Source organism: Solea solea, chromosome 15 (genome assembly GCF_958295425.1).
Source record: "Solea solea chromosome 15, fSolSol10.1, whole genome shotgun sequence".
In the NCBI taxonomy this organism is placed as follows: Eukaryota; Metazoa; Chordata; class Actinopteri; order Pleuronectiformes; family Soleidae; genus Solea; species Solea solea.
The window spans coordinates 14,488,929-14,506,496 of record NC_081148.1 but is presented as its reverse complement, the minus strand read 5'-3'; the positions used below and the strand labels follow the sequence as shown (position 1 = coordinate 14,506,496).

The 17,568-nt window shown below is 45.2% G+C and overlaps 1 protein-coding gene across 1 annotated transcript; it reads right to left on the bottom strand.

The window, feature by feature from the left end:
• Positions 1–2,133: 2,133 nt before the first annotated feature.
• On the bottom strand, positions 2,134–4,651 carry irf2bp2a (interferon regulatory factor 2 binding protein 2a). Its single transcript, XM_058652076.1, has 2 exons — positions 3,565–4,651; positions 2,134–3,256 (listed from the first exon to the last, which is right to left on the bottom strand). Exons 1-2 carry the CDS (start codon positions 4,379–4,381, stop codon positions 2,538–2,540), a joined length of 1,536 nt encoding a protein of 511 aa, XP_058508059.1. The 5' UTR covers positions 4,382–4,651; the 3' UTR covers positions 2,134–2,537.
• Between the last annotated feature and the right edge of the window lie 12,917 nt (positions 4,652–17,568).

Below are 17,568 nucleotides of genomic sequence, written 5' to 3'. Positions count from 1 at the left end.
GGGAAATGAAGGCCGAGCTGACGCCACCGCCGCCGCCGCCGCCATACGCTGGCTGTTCACTAAAAAAAATCCCTCCATAATGTTCCCTTGCATATCCTGCATATGAATCGACAGGCTGCACCAGAGCATCTGCTGCGTGCACCCATTTCCCCGGTAACTACGCAACACCAGAGCATTGTGTTATGACAGAGCCACTTCCAGGGACACATTATCACTATGTTAGATACGGTGCGGGCTATTTTCGTCGGCACTGAACAAACAGGTATTGGCTGTGCTGCGATACCGTCGTTGCAAGGAGAAGGAGAGACAGACAGGGAGAGAGAGAGCGAGAGATGTTCTTTTGTGTCTAGGTGAATCACACTTAATAGCAGGTTACAGAAACCTGGCACTTGTCTTTGTTATTTTAAGATGTGGCAATTTCATGCTGGCCCCCAGCATATTGTTATGTAGTACAAGTAGGTCAAAGTGCCAACTAATAAAAGAAGAAGAAATCTCTGAGAACACTATGTAAGAGTGAATAGGGTGTGTTGCAAGTGAGCACAGTAAAGAGCTAACTTTTATCAACCTGGGCTGTGTTTCTGGTTTTAAAGTCCAACTGATAAGATAACTTTCCACGGTGATGGGAAACGACTATAAACAAACAGCCGTCTTCCACTAAAGAAACGTCCACTCGTGAAAAACAGGTTTTGGTCAGAGTGTCCAATCACACTGGATAAGCTGTTGTTTGCTCTGCAGGTTTTTGCTGAGAGGTAATTTTGTGCCCATGTCTTTAAGTCTCCTCAATTAGGGGCCAGTCGTTATCCATGCCTCTGTGAGCAAGGGTTTCAACTGAGAGGGTGCAAAGGCCATGTTTTCATTCAAACACTATGAATCATTCGGAACACCACACAGCTTATTAGGGATTGTGTAAGTCCTGTGAAGTCTTTGAGGGATCATTTCTAAACACATGTGAGTGCAGTGAGGTCAATAAATCCCCAGGTGATAAACAGTCCCAGTCACCAGGAGAACAACACAAGGGTTGTGTGCTGGCTCTTTAAATCACCAAGAATAATCTACATTTGGACGCAAGCTGTTGCAGAATCTTCGCGACTGCACTGACAGCACGATAAAACATGAGCAGGAAGCAGATAATGTCGGTATTAATTACGCAACCGCCTACTACACCAAGACCCCCCTCTTTACTAGACATTATCCTCGACTTGGTGCAGTGTCAGCTGCTGGGCAGCGAGCTCTCAGGATTGCTTCTCTTTTGCAGAGCCAGAAACTGCAGTTTGTCACTTAACGACACCATAAGGCACTCACTGCTCGTAGAGGTGAGTCTGGCTGCCTACTGGCCTTTATGTGGAGACAGAATTGCTGTTTTTTACGGCCGCGCTGCCATGAATCTGCAACAATTCAAATTTGCATCTAAAGAGATGCAGGCCAAGGTTGTTTGAGGCAGCAACAGTGTTGTCGTACGCTCCAAAATGTGGCAGGAGAGCTGTGGTGTCAGCGGCAGTGTATGTGTGTGGCGCAGGGTTGCACAAAAAAGGTTGTTGCTGCAGTGCTGATGTACCTGATACATGCTTAGAGTTTATTCATGACTTTGTCATTTGTGGATGGCTCAGAAATAAGAGGTTTGCCTAAGATAAGATAAAAAACCTCCTCACCTTATTGGCATCATTACACAAAACTGCAGGAAAGCGTGAAAATATATGGTGCCAGAATAAGAAAATAATGACGGTTACTTTAAGCAACAAACCTTATTTCTGGTTACACAGCACGGTTACACTAACATGGTTATCACGTTGACAGTCATACACTTTCTCACATTACTGACTCAACACATTCCAGCTGACTAAACATGACTTGGCACCTATTTCTGCACGCTGCAATCAGTCATAGCGATACACAGACAGGAACAAATTTGGACCAATGCATTTGGTTTTCACCATGCTTTTCCCCACAACTCATGAAGGGTGTGAAGGCAGAGAAGCTCGTCTTCCTTGCAGCGTGAGACAGTAGCCTACTTATGTGCGCAGCGTAATTCAGGTCTCCTCTAAGCCGTCACAACAAGCCCATGTAGCAGAGCAGAAAAGCCCCGTCTCCCTCACCGTCTGTCATCACTCAAATGAAGCAAGCTCAGACAATAAGTTCATACAAGATCAGAAATTGTATTTGGCAATTTTTAAACAAGTGCATACAAGTACAGCTAAAAGCATTTCAGTTTTTGCCAAGTGCTCGTAGAGTAGCATTAGTCACATTCTACGTTAAACAGGAACTGCCACCAGACCTAGAAGTACATCAAGAGTTTTGTTAAACATCAACAAAGAGGAACGTAGTCCATTATAATGAGTACATACCTTTATCTTCAAAAATATAGAAACACAATGTATTCAAAAATCAAAAATTATACAACCATGTTTACGAAGTATACTCTTCCCTTGGGTCCAATATGTACAAGTCCGTTAGTTTGTTTGAATGGTATGTATGTGATATTTATATATTTATACTCATATTTTTGCTTCCCCCTCCCCAAAGAAATGTTCAAAACAAAATCAAGGGTCCCTCTCCTTTTTTACTTTGACATCTCCTGCGAGGATGGTGGCGATTTCTCCCTGCATGAAAGCCCACGGTACGTTCGAGCCAACCAGGGGACATTTCTCTCCACTTGGACAATACACTTCACCCGTGGCACCTTGCTGCTTTATGCTTTCCCTCGAGCATGGGAAGCAGAACTTGTGAGAGGGCACAGATGGGCACTGAACAAAGTGTGTGTCCTCCAAACGCTCGTGGCACAGTGTGCAGCACAGTGGTATGCTGCCGGGTACTGAAGAGTCCGGAATGCTTTGGGGGTGCACTTGGTCCATGCCTGGCACGTGGGGGGTACCTGCACCAGACGCGTCTCTCTGCGCCAGCCTCCTCTGGTTCATGGAGGAGGGTGAGAGGGGGCTGCTGCTGTTCCTCCGGGTGGTGGAGTGGACTTGGTTGGAGTCCTTGGGAGAGCTGTTCCCACCTGCATTGTCTGCTGCCATGATGAGTGCCGCCATGGGGGACTGGCCATTCTGGGCCGCCTCAGGTGGGGTGGTACGAGAGTGGGGGGATATTGTGGAGGGAGGGGAGGCGAAGCTTGGCGGGGGACCTGGAGGCATTTTCAGGCCATCGTTAGGCGGCGGTAACCACTGCTGTCCTTCTCCGTTGAGCTTGGCAGCCGTGCCTTCTCCCTCTGGTTCAGGAGATGCTTTTCTCTTCATGCCCCGGGAATGTTTTCCTCTGTCTGGAGGAGGGAAAGGGTTAAACATCTCAGTTGAGTTGCATAGCACAGACAGGGAGACAACAATTACACTGGAAAAGGGAGCAGGCTTTTTTTTCCCCCCTTTCCTCTTTCTTTCTTGCTGCTGCATCACAGGCAACAACGCAATGATAACACAACACAAAAATAAGGGTGAACAAAAATGGTGCAGCTCAAATTGTTTTGCTTTGTTTGTCATTTATTCATTATCAACCCATTGGATAAGGTGACATGGAAATAAAAAAAAACTGCACTATTTATTGTTGGATTTTGAATCATGACTGGGTATTTACCTGATTTAGAGGCTGTGGCGCTGGCCTCGTAGCCCATACTCCTTTGTTGCATGGCCGCATGGTCCTTCTTGAACCTGTTGTCGAAAGTGTGCAGAGCCATCAGGTCCCTCACCGTTTTGCCTTTCCCTATCCAGTCCGGGTCTGCCCTGTTTTTGTGGCTCTCCGGGATCTCCGGCGTCAGACTGTCCGGTCTGTGCTTCTCCTTCACCTCCCGCTCGTGCTCGGTACTGGACACAGACGAGGGTCTCTTGCCCATGTCGGCGGGGCTGCCGCCGGCCAGCGCGGAGGGAAGCCCCATCTGGACCGGTCTGCCGTTGACCGCGTGCCCCGGGGGAATGCTCCCGTTCACCAAAGGCACTAGATTCGGGGGCACCGTGCTATTCCTGCGCGGGTTGGGGCTCTGGCGATTCAGCTCCGGCGGCTCGTCAGGTTTAGGAAATCCGTTGGGGACGGGGATGCCGTTCGCCTGCCTGCTAGACTGATACTCGGGACCCAGCCTGGGCGGCCGCTCGGAGGAAAGCGGGTATCGGTCCAGCGGCTGCGGCGGGCGAGAGCCGGGGTCTCCCGTCTGGATCTCCTTCCCAGAGAGCTGCGCCTTCCCCGGCCCGGGAGACCTGCCCTCCTGAAAGCCGTGCGCTCTCTTGAGCTGCCGCGCCGTCTCGATGACGAACTCGATGCGGTCCGCTCCTTCGTAGTTGACACATCCTCTGCACACGGGCTCGGTAAAATCCCAGATCATGGCCCACGGCATGCGGGGCAGGTCGCACAAATAACACGACTGCCTCCTGGAAGAGGCAGCGACCGCCGCGGACGACATAGCGCTCTACCCCCGGAAAACAAACCCAAAGTGTGCCTTGTTGTTTTGCGTTCCTCTCTCTCCGGGCTCCTGGGAGTAAAAAGCGAATAAAGAGCGAGGTCCGGAAGAAAAAAAAACACACACGCACAAACTGTATTCGTCCTGTTCCCGGTGATGAAGGCTGAAGTTTCAGTGGGAGAAGTTCATTTCGGTGTGTACTTTACTACGGCGCTCCTCTCTCTATCTCCACTCACTCTCTACTACTGGCTCAATGTGGAGCAGTGACGTCAGCACGGAGCTCTAAACGCCTGCTTCCACTTCAGTTTCTATTGACTTGATTTCTTCGACAGACCCCCCTCCCCTCCTCCTCCTCCCTCTCTCCCCCCCTCTCCCTGTCCTCCCCTCTCGGTTTACTGCAGCCTCTGACACTCTGCCTTCCTCCAAAAAAACAAATATACATGTATTTATTTATTCCTATTTTTATTTTTATCACTCGAGTCTGTGCCAAAAAGCTGCACACACACACCCCCCCCCCCATTTTATTCTTCTTCTTTATTAGAATATCTCCCCTGGTATTAACACGAGGTCTTGTTATTGAGGGCAAATGGCTGTAGGTTAAAGGTTTACACAAATAGGAAAGATACAGTTTTGTCCACTTCACTGCTCCTTTGTCCTAAATTCAGAACATTCAGGCTGGAAATACTCTGCTGCTGCTGCAGCTTGTTTTTCTCAATGCACAGCAGCGCCTCGACGCCACGAGCTGCTGTTACTGCTGTTACTGCAATGAAAATGAATGAGGTGGAGGGAGAAACAACCAACCAGCAAAGCTACACTGTAATCCTGCGGTAATGTTGTAGAAACACATCCCAGTGTCTCAACTGTTGTTATCATCTGTGAGGGAATATTTTTTTTAAAGACATTTATTTGTCCACATTTTTTTTATTTATTTATTTAAAAAGAAAGCCAGGAAAATTGAGGTAGACTTTTGTAATAATCGGCATTCCATTATAGATTCATTAGCATTTATTCATGTAAATTTGCTCAATTCAAAATTCTATTTGAAGGTTTCAGGTTTTTTTTTTATTATGTATTTAATATTTTAATCTAATATCAGCAGGGATTAGCACCAGAGATGATGAATAAGTGAAAAATAGGTGACCCTGGTATACCATCGGGTAGCGGTGCAAGTCTGGATTCAGGGAATAGGACGCATTGCTACCAACGATGTCACCACAAAACAAAAGGGCCACTGTGAAAAATGAGCGACCTCTAACGGTGAGACTGCAGATTGCACCTTTCCCTTCACCAAATGTGTGCGGGAACTACAGCGGCACAAGATGCCGCCGTAAAACATCCCCCTCCTAAAGTGCACATCAATGGTTAAACAAATGACTTTTTTAAAAGCAATTACGCTAACTATACGTACGTGTAGTATACTCAATTTCTGCCAACCAATCCGTTTAAATGTTGCAAACTGGAGCTTTAAGTTAAATAATTGTGTGTATCAGTTATTATTATGGAAGGAAAGTGAACAAACACGCTGTCTGTCCTGATTTGTAAAGTTCAACATTGACCATAGAGCAAATCAGTCATGCTCGAGGAGAAAAGGCGGCAGCATTAACCAGTAACCAGGAAGTTCAGTCATGCGGTGGGGATTTCCAGCTAATGTGTAGTAAACTTGAATCGATCAGGGTTACAGCATGAATATAGCTCTGCCCTCACAGTCAGACCTGCCACTACCAAAATAAATAACACTGAAGTGAATTGGCCATTCAGTTTTCTCTTTTTTTCCTTCTTCTTCACTAAAAATAAAACAGCACACAAAAAGAAACGTACTGTAAGAAGTGTAGTAAGATTAATGACTTTATTATCGCGCTGTGTTTTTTTTTGTTTTTTTTTTACGTGCTGGGAAAAAAAAAAGCTATTAGGAACAGGTCATATTCCAAACACCCTGCCAAAATCCCCTGAAGTTAAAGTGTAGGTCTGAACTGGAGGAGTGTCCCAGTAGTTCAGATTCCTCCGTTTGTCATCTGGGCTCATTCCAACTCAGTGCAGCTTAGCCTTGGGCTTTGGGTGAGGCAATGCGTCTGAAACCTGCAGACACAAAGCAGGATATGTTTGTGCAAGCCCATGTGACGTTGGAAAGAGGAAGCGCGATGTTTAGTCACGTACCCTCATCCGCCTCACCCAACGAAAGGACATCAGGCCACTTGGCTCCGTGCCTGCAGCCATGATCCTGCACTGTGGCATGAGGATTTTCTACAAACAAAATAAAGCCGCAACGTTGCTCATGTGTCACCGACCGAGCACACATGACTGCAGTGCAGTTACCATATGCTTTTTCTTCTTCTTTTTTTTTTTACACGACTGTTGTTGTTGTAGAGTTGCCAACACAAGAATCTGCACACCTAACAATGCTGCACAATAATAATGTAATTCCCTGTAGAACATTCACAGACGTCACAAGGTTTTAGTGCCCTCGGTGTTATGCTCACTGTAAGTAATTCCCATCACAGCTTCCTCAGTCTCAGTCCGTGTTGGGTGAACAACACTGGGAAGTGTTGTGAGGCTTGATGACACAGTTAGGAAGTGACTGTTGTGCGGAGCAAAAATAAAGTCTTTCCTTTAGATTGGTGGGAAACAGTTGCCTAATGCTTTGATCCTTTGGTTTCCACTCAGTCGCTGTTTGTGCAAGCAAATAGCTGCACACTATTATGCAAGACGGAGGCATGCTGAGGCTCAATTAAATCCCAAATGACCTGGTTCTATAATAGGAACATCCATTGATTTAAAATGCCGCAGTGGCATGAAAGCAGAGGCAGAGTTGTACTGAACAGAGGCGACAAAGGTCTAAGATGAAGCCAGACATGCACAGATGGCTCTGATTGGCAATATGACGCATGTATACATTAAAATACCAGAGTGTGACCCGGCTGACAGCCATCTCATCTGTCTGGCCAATAAACCAGATGGAGTAGCTGCATAAAGCTGCTCTGAAGCTCCTTTTTCTTTCTTTCTTTTTTTTTTTTTTTTCATGCAGCGCGTAAAACGAGACACGAAGAAGCTAAATAAAGTGTGAGAGGAAGGTGACGGTCAGGGGAATACCCAGCATGTGACAGCTTCACGGGCCCCAATGAGATGACGTTATTTTTGTTCTGTTGCTTACCGGACCCTAAATATTACATCGGATATAGTTTATTCATCATGTATGTTAAAAACCTTTTACAAAATCTGAGGGACATTTTATGCTTAAGCAGTGGATGTTTTTTTTTACTGTTTCTACCCGACAGCATTTATGGTATGTCACATATACACATATATATGTGTATATATATAACAACTGCTGAGATAAGCACCAAACTAAACTGCAATATGTTGTGTCAACATAAGTTGAGGTGATAACAGGACATGCACTGTAAGGGAAGTTAAGCATCTAGTGTAGTGACCTACTTTGGAGATTAACAGCTGAAGAGGGGAGTAGAATCAATGTGCATGCTTCATTCAGTCCCTGTAGATACATGTAAACAGGATATGTGTATATATGGATATATATATATATATACACATATCCTGTTTGCGATACTATTTGTAGCCACAGATTTGCACTGCAAGGTTTAACACACGGATTAAATTTGCAGAGCAACACGTCCATCTGTCACATCAGTCACTTATAAAAAAAAAAAACAAAAAACAAAAAGTGAAATGTGAAATGTTAGTTCTTAAATGTGATTTATTGATTTTCTGAATGGATTCACTCTGTTTTCCTCATTGCATGCGTACGTGCACCAGAGACTCTGTGCAGCACGCGCACACAACAACAACAACACAAACACAAACACAAACACAAACGAACGAGAAACACTTCACTGAGCGTTAGCGAGGAGTCAACTTTGATGTAAGGTATAAAATGGAGGAATTCAAATAAAATGGAGGGTCGGCAGTGAAAGGGAAAAATGTGCTGGGCGGCTGGAATCCGGGGGCTGGAGGCTGCAGAGGTGATGTCATTGGGCCCGAGCAAGAGGCGAGTGAAAAACAAGTCTCTCTCTTTATTCTGATCCTCTTTGCAGTCCCAGTGGGGGTGGTGGGATGGGGGTTGGCGGCCGGCCAAGGCAAGGGCTGCTGGGAAATGGCAAAGGATGCCAAGCAGGCCCCACCGCCAACATTAGAGGCTCACATCTTTGTTCTCAGAAACCTGGTGTGCTGCCAAAGGCCTCATTTCAGCTCCATGGCATGATTACACTGGATGTAGGCCAACTACTGAGAGCTTGCTCTCCCTCCCTCTCTCCCTTGCTCTTGCTTTATGTCCCCTCCCCTCTCTCTCTCTCTCTCTCTCTCTCCCTCTCACTCTCTTTTTCCATTGCCTTCAAAAGCTTTCTGCCAAACATGCAGCCGTTGTCATGGCTGCAGAGAATGGAACATAAAAAAGTGAGTAATGAGTCAGGCTTGGACCCAGATGTGCCACATGTGTATCCATTTAGAAAAAAAACAAAATGGTAACATGTTTATGACTTACGTAAATATCAGAGGGATGATGGGGGGAGAGAGAGAGAGAGAAAAACTCCCTGTAGAAAAATGTAAATGATTGTAAATGTTTTCACATCTATTTTTAAACAGGAGGTAGTTTCAGTGACTTTCAGTGCAGGTTCAAGTTTGGCAACCAGAAACAGAAAGACCTGAAACATGTCTCTATAATCGTGTGCTTAAGTGATCTAAGCTGATGACATCATTTCCTGTCCAGTGGAAACCCCCATCTATATATATATAAATGTGTGTGTGTGTGTGTGTGTGTGTGTGTGTGTGTGTGTAATCATTTTTGTTCTTGTATAACCACTGACTTTTTCACGACCATTAGACCAAAGTCTGGTTCTAATGGGGTCAAACCTCATTTTGTGCTCTGGTTAATATTAGGATTAGGATGTGAATTGTTTTTGGGTTAGCATTAGGGTGAAGCATTAACTGATTGATGTTTAAACAAACTTTCTGTAGGAAAATCAGTCACCACGCAAGTCATTTAAGCAACCTGACCCTGAATGCACCTTTAGCATTTGTCTGTGTGGTGTTGGGCGGTCCAGTTCATAAGCCATTATTAGACTGAGTAACGTTACCTGCATATAAATGGCATCGATTTTATTGCCCATAAAAGAGCATTTCACGCCTGACTCACAGTTGTTGCTGAAATTAACTGTGCAGTCATTCCTGCTTGTGACAGACTCGCATCAAACTTTCTAAATGTCATTCTGCTGCATTCCTTCGCATACATATTTATAACGCTTGGCCTCAGGCAATGTCCCCCTGATGGACAGCATTGTCCACACTGTACTAGCGTGTGTTCCCTTTGTCTCTCATGAATGTGTGGACATTTTTCCTCCGGCCTGTCCAGTCAACAAAGGTTACATTTCATGCTTTTCTCTCGCTAAAAAAAAAAAAAAAACATAATAATAATAAAAAAAAGAGTCATGTGTTATGTAACATCTTCCTCTGAGCCAAAATAGAACCTGCCCAAAGTTGGCATATTTATTACCAGAGCTCCTGTTTATTTTTGAGCTGCCTTGCTAGAAAACTGACTGTGACATCCCCCGGTTGCAGCACTCGGCTCAGTCTTCAGGATCAGTTTGCAGTTGCAGAGCATGTCATACGTCGAAGTTTGGGCGTCATTTTCACTTTGCCACCGTCCTTTTCTGTCATTAGTTGCAGCAACCGAGTCATTTGTATTTCCCCCCCTTTGCATATATTATGGATTTCAGCCAAACAGTTGCATAAAACCCTGGTAAATAATACATCAAATTGTGTGTGAACATGCATATATATTGCTGCTTTATTTAGAAGATATTTCAGGCTGGCTGTTGGAAGGAGATCAAAGCCCCGGCTTCTCGAGTAACATGTGCCTTGAAAGCAAAAAGGATACACAGAGCATTTCCTGTGATGTATAGAATGCAAAATAACATGCCTGTGAGAGAAAGGACGACCCAGAATACCAAACAGTGACCTAATTAGAAAACTTAATTTGGGGGAGAACTGTTCAGCGTTAGCATGCGGCTTCTTAAAGATCAGAAAAGGACGAAGGATCAGAGATGAAACAACTGTAAAGCATCGTTTACTGATGTCGTGGTCACATTTGGAAAGTGATATTTCTGCAGCTTTCCCGCAAATTTAGCTCTCAAACATTTGCTTGGAAACATCCCTTTTTTTATTTTTTGTTATATGGTGCTGGTTAATGTGTCAGTGTTCCTGTCAGAGATTCCACAGATGCTTCACTGACCTCGCTTTGATTGTCTGGTTTATGGAGGATGTTTCATCGTACACTGTGAGCATCTGTGCCAGAGATGTCCTTCCTCCTCTTTCCATAAAAGTGCAAGTTGTCACGGCAGTGTGGCATTCATTATCTGCCTGTGGTTTCGCAGACATGGCCGCTGAGCAGCTGGGGCGCATTGGTTGTCACATTCAGCCTCCCGCCACGTTGAAAGTTGGGAAGGCAGATTTTTGTGCTGTGATAAAGTCCCTTTAACCACAGTGTCTGGGCATCTGGACATATGACGCCTCACCTCCCACATCCACTTCAAAGGCCTCTGTCAGAAAACAGCTCGATGGGATAGGACTGAAATAGAAAAAAAAAAAAAAAAAAGAGAGAGATGAAATAAGTGAACTCTTTTATCCAGTTTTCATTGCGTTGTTTGTTACTTCTGCCTGTTTTAATAATTACTTACAAACGTGTGCTTAAAATAGTAATTCATGACATGTGGAACATGGAAGAAAGCAGAGCAGTCTGGTTGAAAACAAATGGAAATGTCCTGGTGTAGAGTGCAAACATTTAAGCAATAATTAGGTGCTCTTTTTCTTTAAATGAGTATTATTTTATAAGGGGTTCTTGTGTGATTTGTACGAATAGATGAACTAAATAAATGTTCTCATTAGCCAGGGTTTCAGTGGGATTTGTTCTCGAATGAATATGCTGACATTTAAAATTCTCCTCACTTGAATGCCACACATACTGTCTCTAAGAATTCGGAGTGTATATATTCTATCCCACGCTAACCTGCGCCCACACATTTGTAAATAGCACAGAGCATCCGACCCGTCACATTCCCCGTTGACTCATTAGGAAGTTCGACTACTATTGTAACAGGAGAAAACCAGTGAGTAGTGCTGAATGAAAACATCTGAGAAGTTACCAAGAGGAAGCCATTTGGATTCTGCACCACTACTTAGCCCACTAAGCTCTACACAGACTGTGGGCAAACGTTGGGGGAAACGGAATCTGCTCCAGTGAGCTTTAGCTCGAATTATTTCATAAAGAAATGGTTTGTGTCTTTAGGTGCACATGGACAAACAAAGGAAACGGACAAACACTAACATTAAAATGCATTTCTGAGTCGTTTTGTAGAAACTAGCAAGCTGAAATAACAACGCTTGATGAACACATTTAAATAAATGACAGTTTAACATGGACAATGTAGTTTTTTTTAATTACTGTGAAACTACAGCTAATAATCTTGAATCATCCTCTAAGACATTAAACTCAACATAAGCCTTATTCTGCTACAGAAATGAAAGTGGCGACAGTCGACACGGAGCGTAATGTTTCCTCGTGGTAGTCTGGCAACAAAGAAAAGAAAAACCCGTTATACATGTAGTCATTATGCCTAACAGGCACATATGTAGTGGATCATTTAGTCACAGTCACCACAACAGCTCGCACAGTAACTCAAAGTGCGGCAGATTAACAGGGAGCCTTGACGTGGCGGTAAAATCCCAAAGGGACTGTTAAGGACACAACAGAGGGAGTGATGTGGGAAAGTTCAGCGCCCTTGAAGACGCCCGATAAGCTCAGAGTGATATGAACCTGTGTTTGTATTGTGCACATTTGTGACGACTACAGGGAGGCTGCTGATAGAAAGCCGTCACTTGTTTGCAAAAAACCTGTTTGACCAAAGGGCGACTTTGAGCGAGGTGTGGTGAGCGCTACCTGCTGTCTCTGATCTCAGCTTGTGATGGTAATTCAACACTGGGTGTATATTGCTATTGTTTTACCCAGTCAACACACACAGCTTTGGGCAGAGGCTGTTTTCACGTCGTTTTAACATCTGAAAGGTGTGATTACTTCTCCTCTTCCTCCTCCTCCTCCTCCTCCCGCCGCTGTGTGACGGGGGCCCACATTGTTCAGCAGCCACACAGATGTGTAACTTGACCTTCCCCGGTGCACATTTGAACGCTCTCCCTCTCATCAAAGCAGGATAAAGTTCACCTACACTATGTCGCCACACAATGGGAGGGAGGAGCCAGACAGTGTTACAGGGGAAATGGTTTCACTCTGACTGACACAGGGTTACCCCCCTGTACACTCCGCCCTGCCCCATTTCCTATTTCCACACTTTTATTTTCAAATCTACGTGAGCTACTTTGCCAAAGAACCGAGTTGTGATTCTGTCCTCTCTTCCTGCTCCATGGGACACGCTCTGCACTCTCTGCTCACATGATAAAGACGCTCTGATCAAAAACATTGTTGCCTAACAACAGGGGGGCAGTGGGGACAAAGTTCACCTCCTGCAAAAAAAAAAAAAAAAAAAAAGGCCTCCCTCCCACTCTCACATGATTTCTTTTTTAGGTTAACCATTTACAGCGGGCAGGAAGAGTAGAGCAGCTTATTTCTGAGTAAACAGGGTGCTGTGTTTGCTGTTTAAAGTAGTTAACCCTGCTATTCAGCATGTCACCTCTCCGCTCATTAACGCACAACATGCAGGAACACGAAACTGGCCGGGCGACAAGTCATCCCACAAAAGCACAAAGCTCCTGCCACTGAACGATGCATGTAAGCAATGCTCCCATTATGAAACTGCTCTGTCATAAGACAAGTGCCTCGCAGGAATGCTGTTGTGACACATGCAAGCTGTTGACACAAGGGTTAAACACTGAACCAACCGCACACACACACAGACACACACAGACGCACACACCTCAGCTCCCCTACACCAGTTGGTCACCAGTTTCTATTTATCTTTCCACTTTGGCCGACTGCAACCTCTACCACCTCCCAGCAGTTTATCAGAGAAACAGCCCTCTGTCTGACTGCAGCCAGGTGCGCGACAGTGCAATGATTCACACAGCGGACACAATAGTTTGCAGCAGATTGCCTCACATGTTTGGAGCACTGCAGAGGTCGCCGGGTACGAGTGTGTGCGTCGGATGCCGTGTGGTGCCGCTCGCTGGCTCTGTATCTGGTGCAGAGGGTTCAGCGGGAGTTCAGCACACATTCATTATTAATGCACTTCTGTGTTCCAAAAGATGAAAAGTGTTTTCAGCTATTTTTCGCTCAGCTGTAATTTTTTTTTATTGACTCTGTTCAGCGTGTGTTTATAGGATGTACAATAGCAGTTGCCATGAACATGTAGTTCTTCAGTGTGTTCAGTTTAATGTGTGTTGGCAACAGAAGTCGCCGCTTAACAATTCTAAGAAAGCCAAGCCACCTGGAAATCTCATGACTTCCTGAATGTAATTCCTGGCCAAGCTATCAGACTGTCTGACTAGCAGCTTTCACTGAGGGGTGTAAACACTGAATGTCAGGCATGTTTGTCAGAGCCAGGGCTGAATCAGGCATTAATACTCATGTAATGCCTGCAGTGAACTCAAATGCCCCAGCCAAGCCATGATTATATTTTCCCCCTCAGCTCACAGATTTGCTCTGAGAACCCAGAGGAAGCTGGCACTGGTTGGACTCATGAACAGGCCTCTGCATGCTCCACATGGCCCTTTCCTGTTGTTTTCAAAACGCCATTTGCTCTCTACTCCGGTTCAACCCTGTAATAATGATGTGTGCTAAGGCGGGTTTGATAACCTGCAATTGTAATCTGCAATGTGCAAAGTGCAAACAAGGCGACACGAAAACAGAGAGAAGGTATGACACCACCAAGGGAGAATTCAGAACAAAATCCCCTCTCATGTCACAGCGTGCTGCGTTGGCGGACAGTGACCTCATCCAAAGTTTACACGCCGCCACATCATGCTGCTTTGTTATCTTCAAAATTTGCAAAAGCAGCACATTCCAGGCCTCGGCAGCCACACAAAAACATGTCAGTGTGCGGATCCTGCTGCGCTGTGAGAAACGCGATAAGCAGAGAAATAAATGAGCGCTTCACTCTGCAAGCGGCGGCACAAAGTTAAAGTAAAAACAAACTCTTTCATATGCAGAACAGGCAGAGGTGCACACTATGTAGGTCAGTTGTGGACCGACGAGAGCTTCTGCTTACTCAGCAGCCTGCACCAAGCTTAGCTCGTTTTCAGTCTTTTTTTAAACAGACCACAGGGTAGTAAATAGCTGCGAGGAGGATCACAGCCTTCACAGCTGATTGGCTTGATGCTCGCCTGACATAAACAGGAAGCCAGTCAGAGAGGGGAGCGAACAAAGGCGGAAGGACTGGAGACAAGCAGAATGTGGTGGCAAGACAAAGAGAGAACGTGTAAGAGCCCGAGGGATTTAGATTTGAGAGGGAAAAAAAAAATGGTGCCTCTGTTTTTAGTGCGTCATGTGACTCATGGAGGCATTCGGCTTGTGATTCAGTTCTCTGCATTGTCAGCAGGCAGAGTGCAACGATAATAGCATAAACTGTGGTGTGTTCAGTGGGGCAGGAGACCACAAAATGATGTCACTAACCTTTAACCATATCATAATATCCATTTAATGTCAGTAGTAGTGGTTTTGCTGTTTATCTTCACATGTTGACCTTTCTTTTTTTTCTTTCTTTTTTTAAAATCCAGGTTATTAAACTGTGATCAGTGAGAATAATATTAGACTGCTGCTGTTGTGACGTTTAAACCGGTGTGGTACGATTTATTGTAGAAACCAGGGCTGCACCACAGTCTGTGTTTAATGAGACAATCTGACAAGATGTGAATAAAACAACACAAATCCTGTGGTCAATAAACACATGGAGTCCCTCAACAGATTTGATAAATATAAAGTAAGATGATGATCTTCCAAAATAGAGAATAAGAAATCATTGCTGGTACAGAAATGGTAGAGATAATAGATGTTGGGATTAAAAAGTGTAACTTTGGATATAGAGAGTATTAGAAATATTATATGTTACATATAATACCTTTACACAAATGTTCCACACCCCTTCCAAACTGCATATTTGGTCATTATTAATAAAAAACAGTGTTACTCAGTGCCAGAGGACGACTACATCCTTTATCTCTCTCTTATTCGAGCACTGTCCACGACCTGATTTACACAAATTTACATTTTTATTTTTTAATGGGATGCACAGCTTGGATAATAAACACACCGAGTAAAATAACGCAACAACGTGTCTGTCAGCGCCGCGTGGGAGACACGTCGTTGCGTGCTTCACATGGAGGTCACCACTGAGTGAATGTACAGACTGGAAAAAAATGAGTGATGAATCAGCCTTGCAACACCAAAAAAGAAAGGAAACACCACCACTCCTCCCTTCCCTTCATGTCAACCTACTATCCCCATGCCTGGCTTTGAAGGTCAGAGGAGAAAACAAGAGAGATCAGTGCACCGCCACCTCCGACTGACTGGTTCAAACAGGCCCTGGGAGGAAGGGGAGGTGGCTGTGTGGGGTGTGGCCCACCGAGCATGCCCAGTGAGTGAGGAATGCTGTGTGATGGCAACACAGTGGGCTCTCCCATCCACTGATGCAGTGTGCACTTCTTTGCCCCGGGCCCTTTTCCATCCAGTCTAGTGAGCAGATCAATGAAGTGTGGAGTGAACACAAAGTCAGCGGCTGACGCACACACACGCCGACAAACACATCGTCACACATTCCTCACGTACAGGAGCAATGCACAGCCTTTCACTACTGCAGGCCTCTGCACAGACGAGCATGCAAAGGAATTTACTCATGCATGCATGCAAAAAAAAAAAAAAAAGGAAGTAGTAAGACAGAGGTTTGGATCACGAGGCTCAGGGAAACCCCGTCTCTGCATGGTCCAGCTGAAGTTTACTCCTCATCGTCTAACCTCCACAAAACATTTACAAAAACTCATATTCAGGCTTTCTCTCCGCTATCCACATTCCAAACTACTATAGTGCTGGTTCCTCTGATCCAACTGGCTGAGGCGCATTCATTTATTGGGATCACTCTCTTCATGGCATTGCTTCAATTGTGGCCTGATTTCTGGGACAATATCATCCATTTCCAGACAGAGCAGTGAACACATGCAAAGTGAGAGCACATGTGTGCGTTTCCCTCTTATGAATAATTGAGGAGCCCTGCCTTGTGCAGTTGAGCAGGCACTGACTCGGCACCCGGGGAGGCACACTTAACTACTGTGACAAAATGGTGTAGCGTTAAAAGTGACATCTACAGCATAATGATGCTGAGGCATGTTGTCAGGCTACTCAGTCGTCTGTGTGCACGAGAACCGGCGCGATTAAAACTTCTGAAAATGCCAAACGTCACGGCTCAAAATTGTTAATTTCCTCAGCTGAATGAAAATCCAGGTGTGACGGGTCCCTCTGACATTACATGAATACCTGAAACACACTGTGAGGAGAGGGAGGTTTCTAATGTGTGCCTTTATTTGCAGAGTCACGTCTGTGCTTTTCTGATATGCTAATGAATCTCCCCTTGAGTAATTGTGTTTCGGTGAGATCGGCTCGGGCCGACGGCGCATTGTCTGCAGGACGATCAAAAAGTAGCTGAGATGAGGATGAGATGTTCTCCAGTGATCCACAGATGACACTGATAATGACACACTCCAAGGACCTTGTCAGGTGTGACGGGGACACGGCGGCCATTTCAGTCACGATCTGGCCGAGGAAGCCAATCGAATTTCATTTGCAGATTTGCCTCTCAAGCCTCAATCAGATGCAGATTTCTAGAGAGTGAGATGTCCTTCGCAGCTTTGTTCTCCACCTCCCTCCCCCTCTCTAACCCTCAACCCCAAACCATTACGGCCCACTCCAGACTGAGCCGTGCAGCCGCTCTGCCGCCCCTCCTCATCTCTGCTTCTTGCTCGAGGGTGTCTAAATCAGGAGTATTGGAAATACTCGCCACCTACTCGTGTTTCTCTTTAGAACACCCGTGACCTTGTTCCACCCTCCCACATTTGAATACACACTAATCTTCCTGTAATACTTTATGGCAGCCCCATGTTTAAACACAACCAGTTACCACATGTACACACACACAATGCCAACGACAGGCAAACAGCTGCAGTTCAAAGCTTAGCAACAGCTGTCT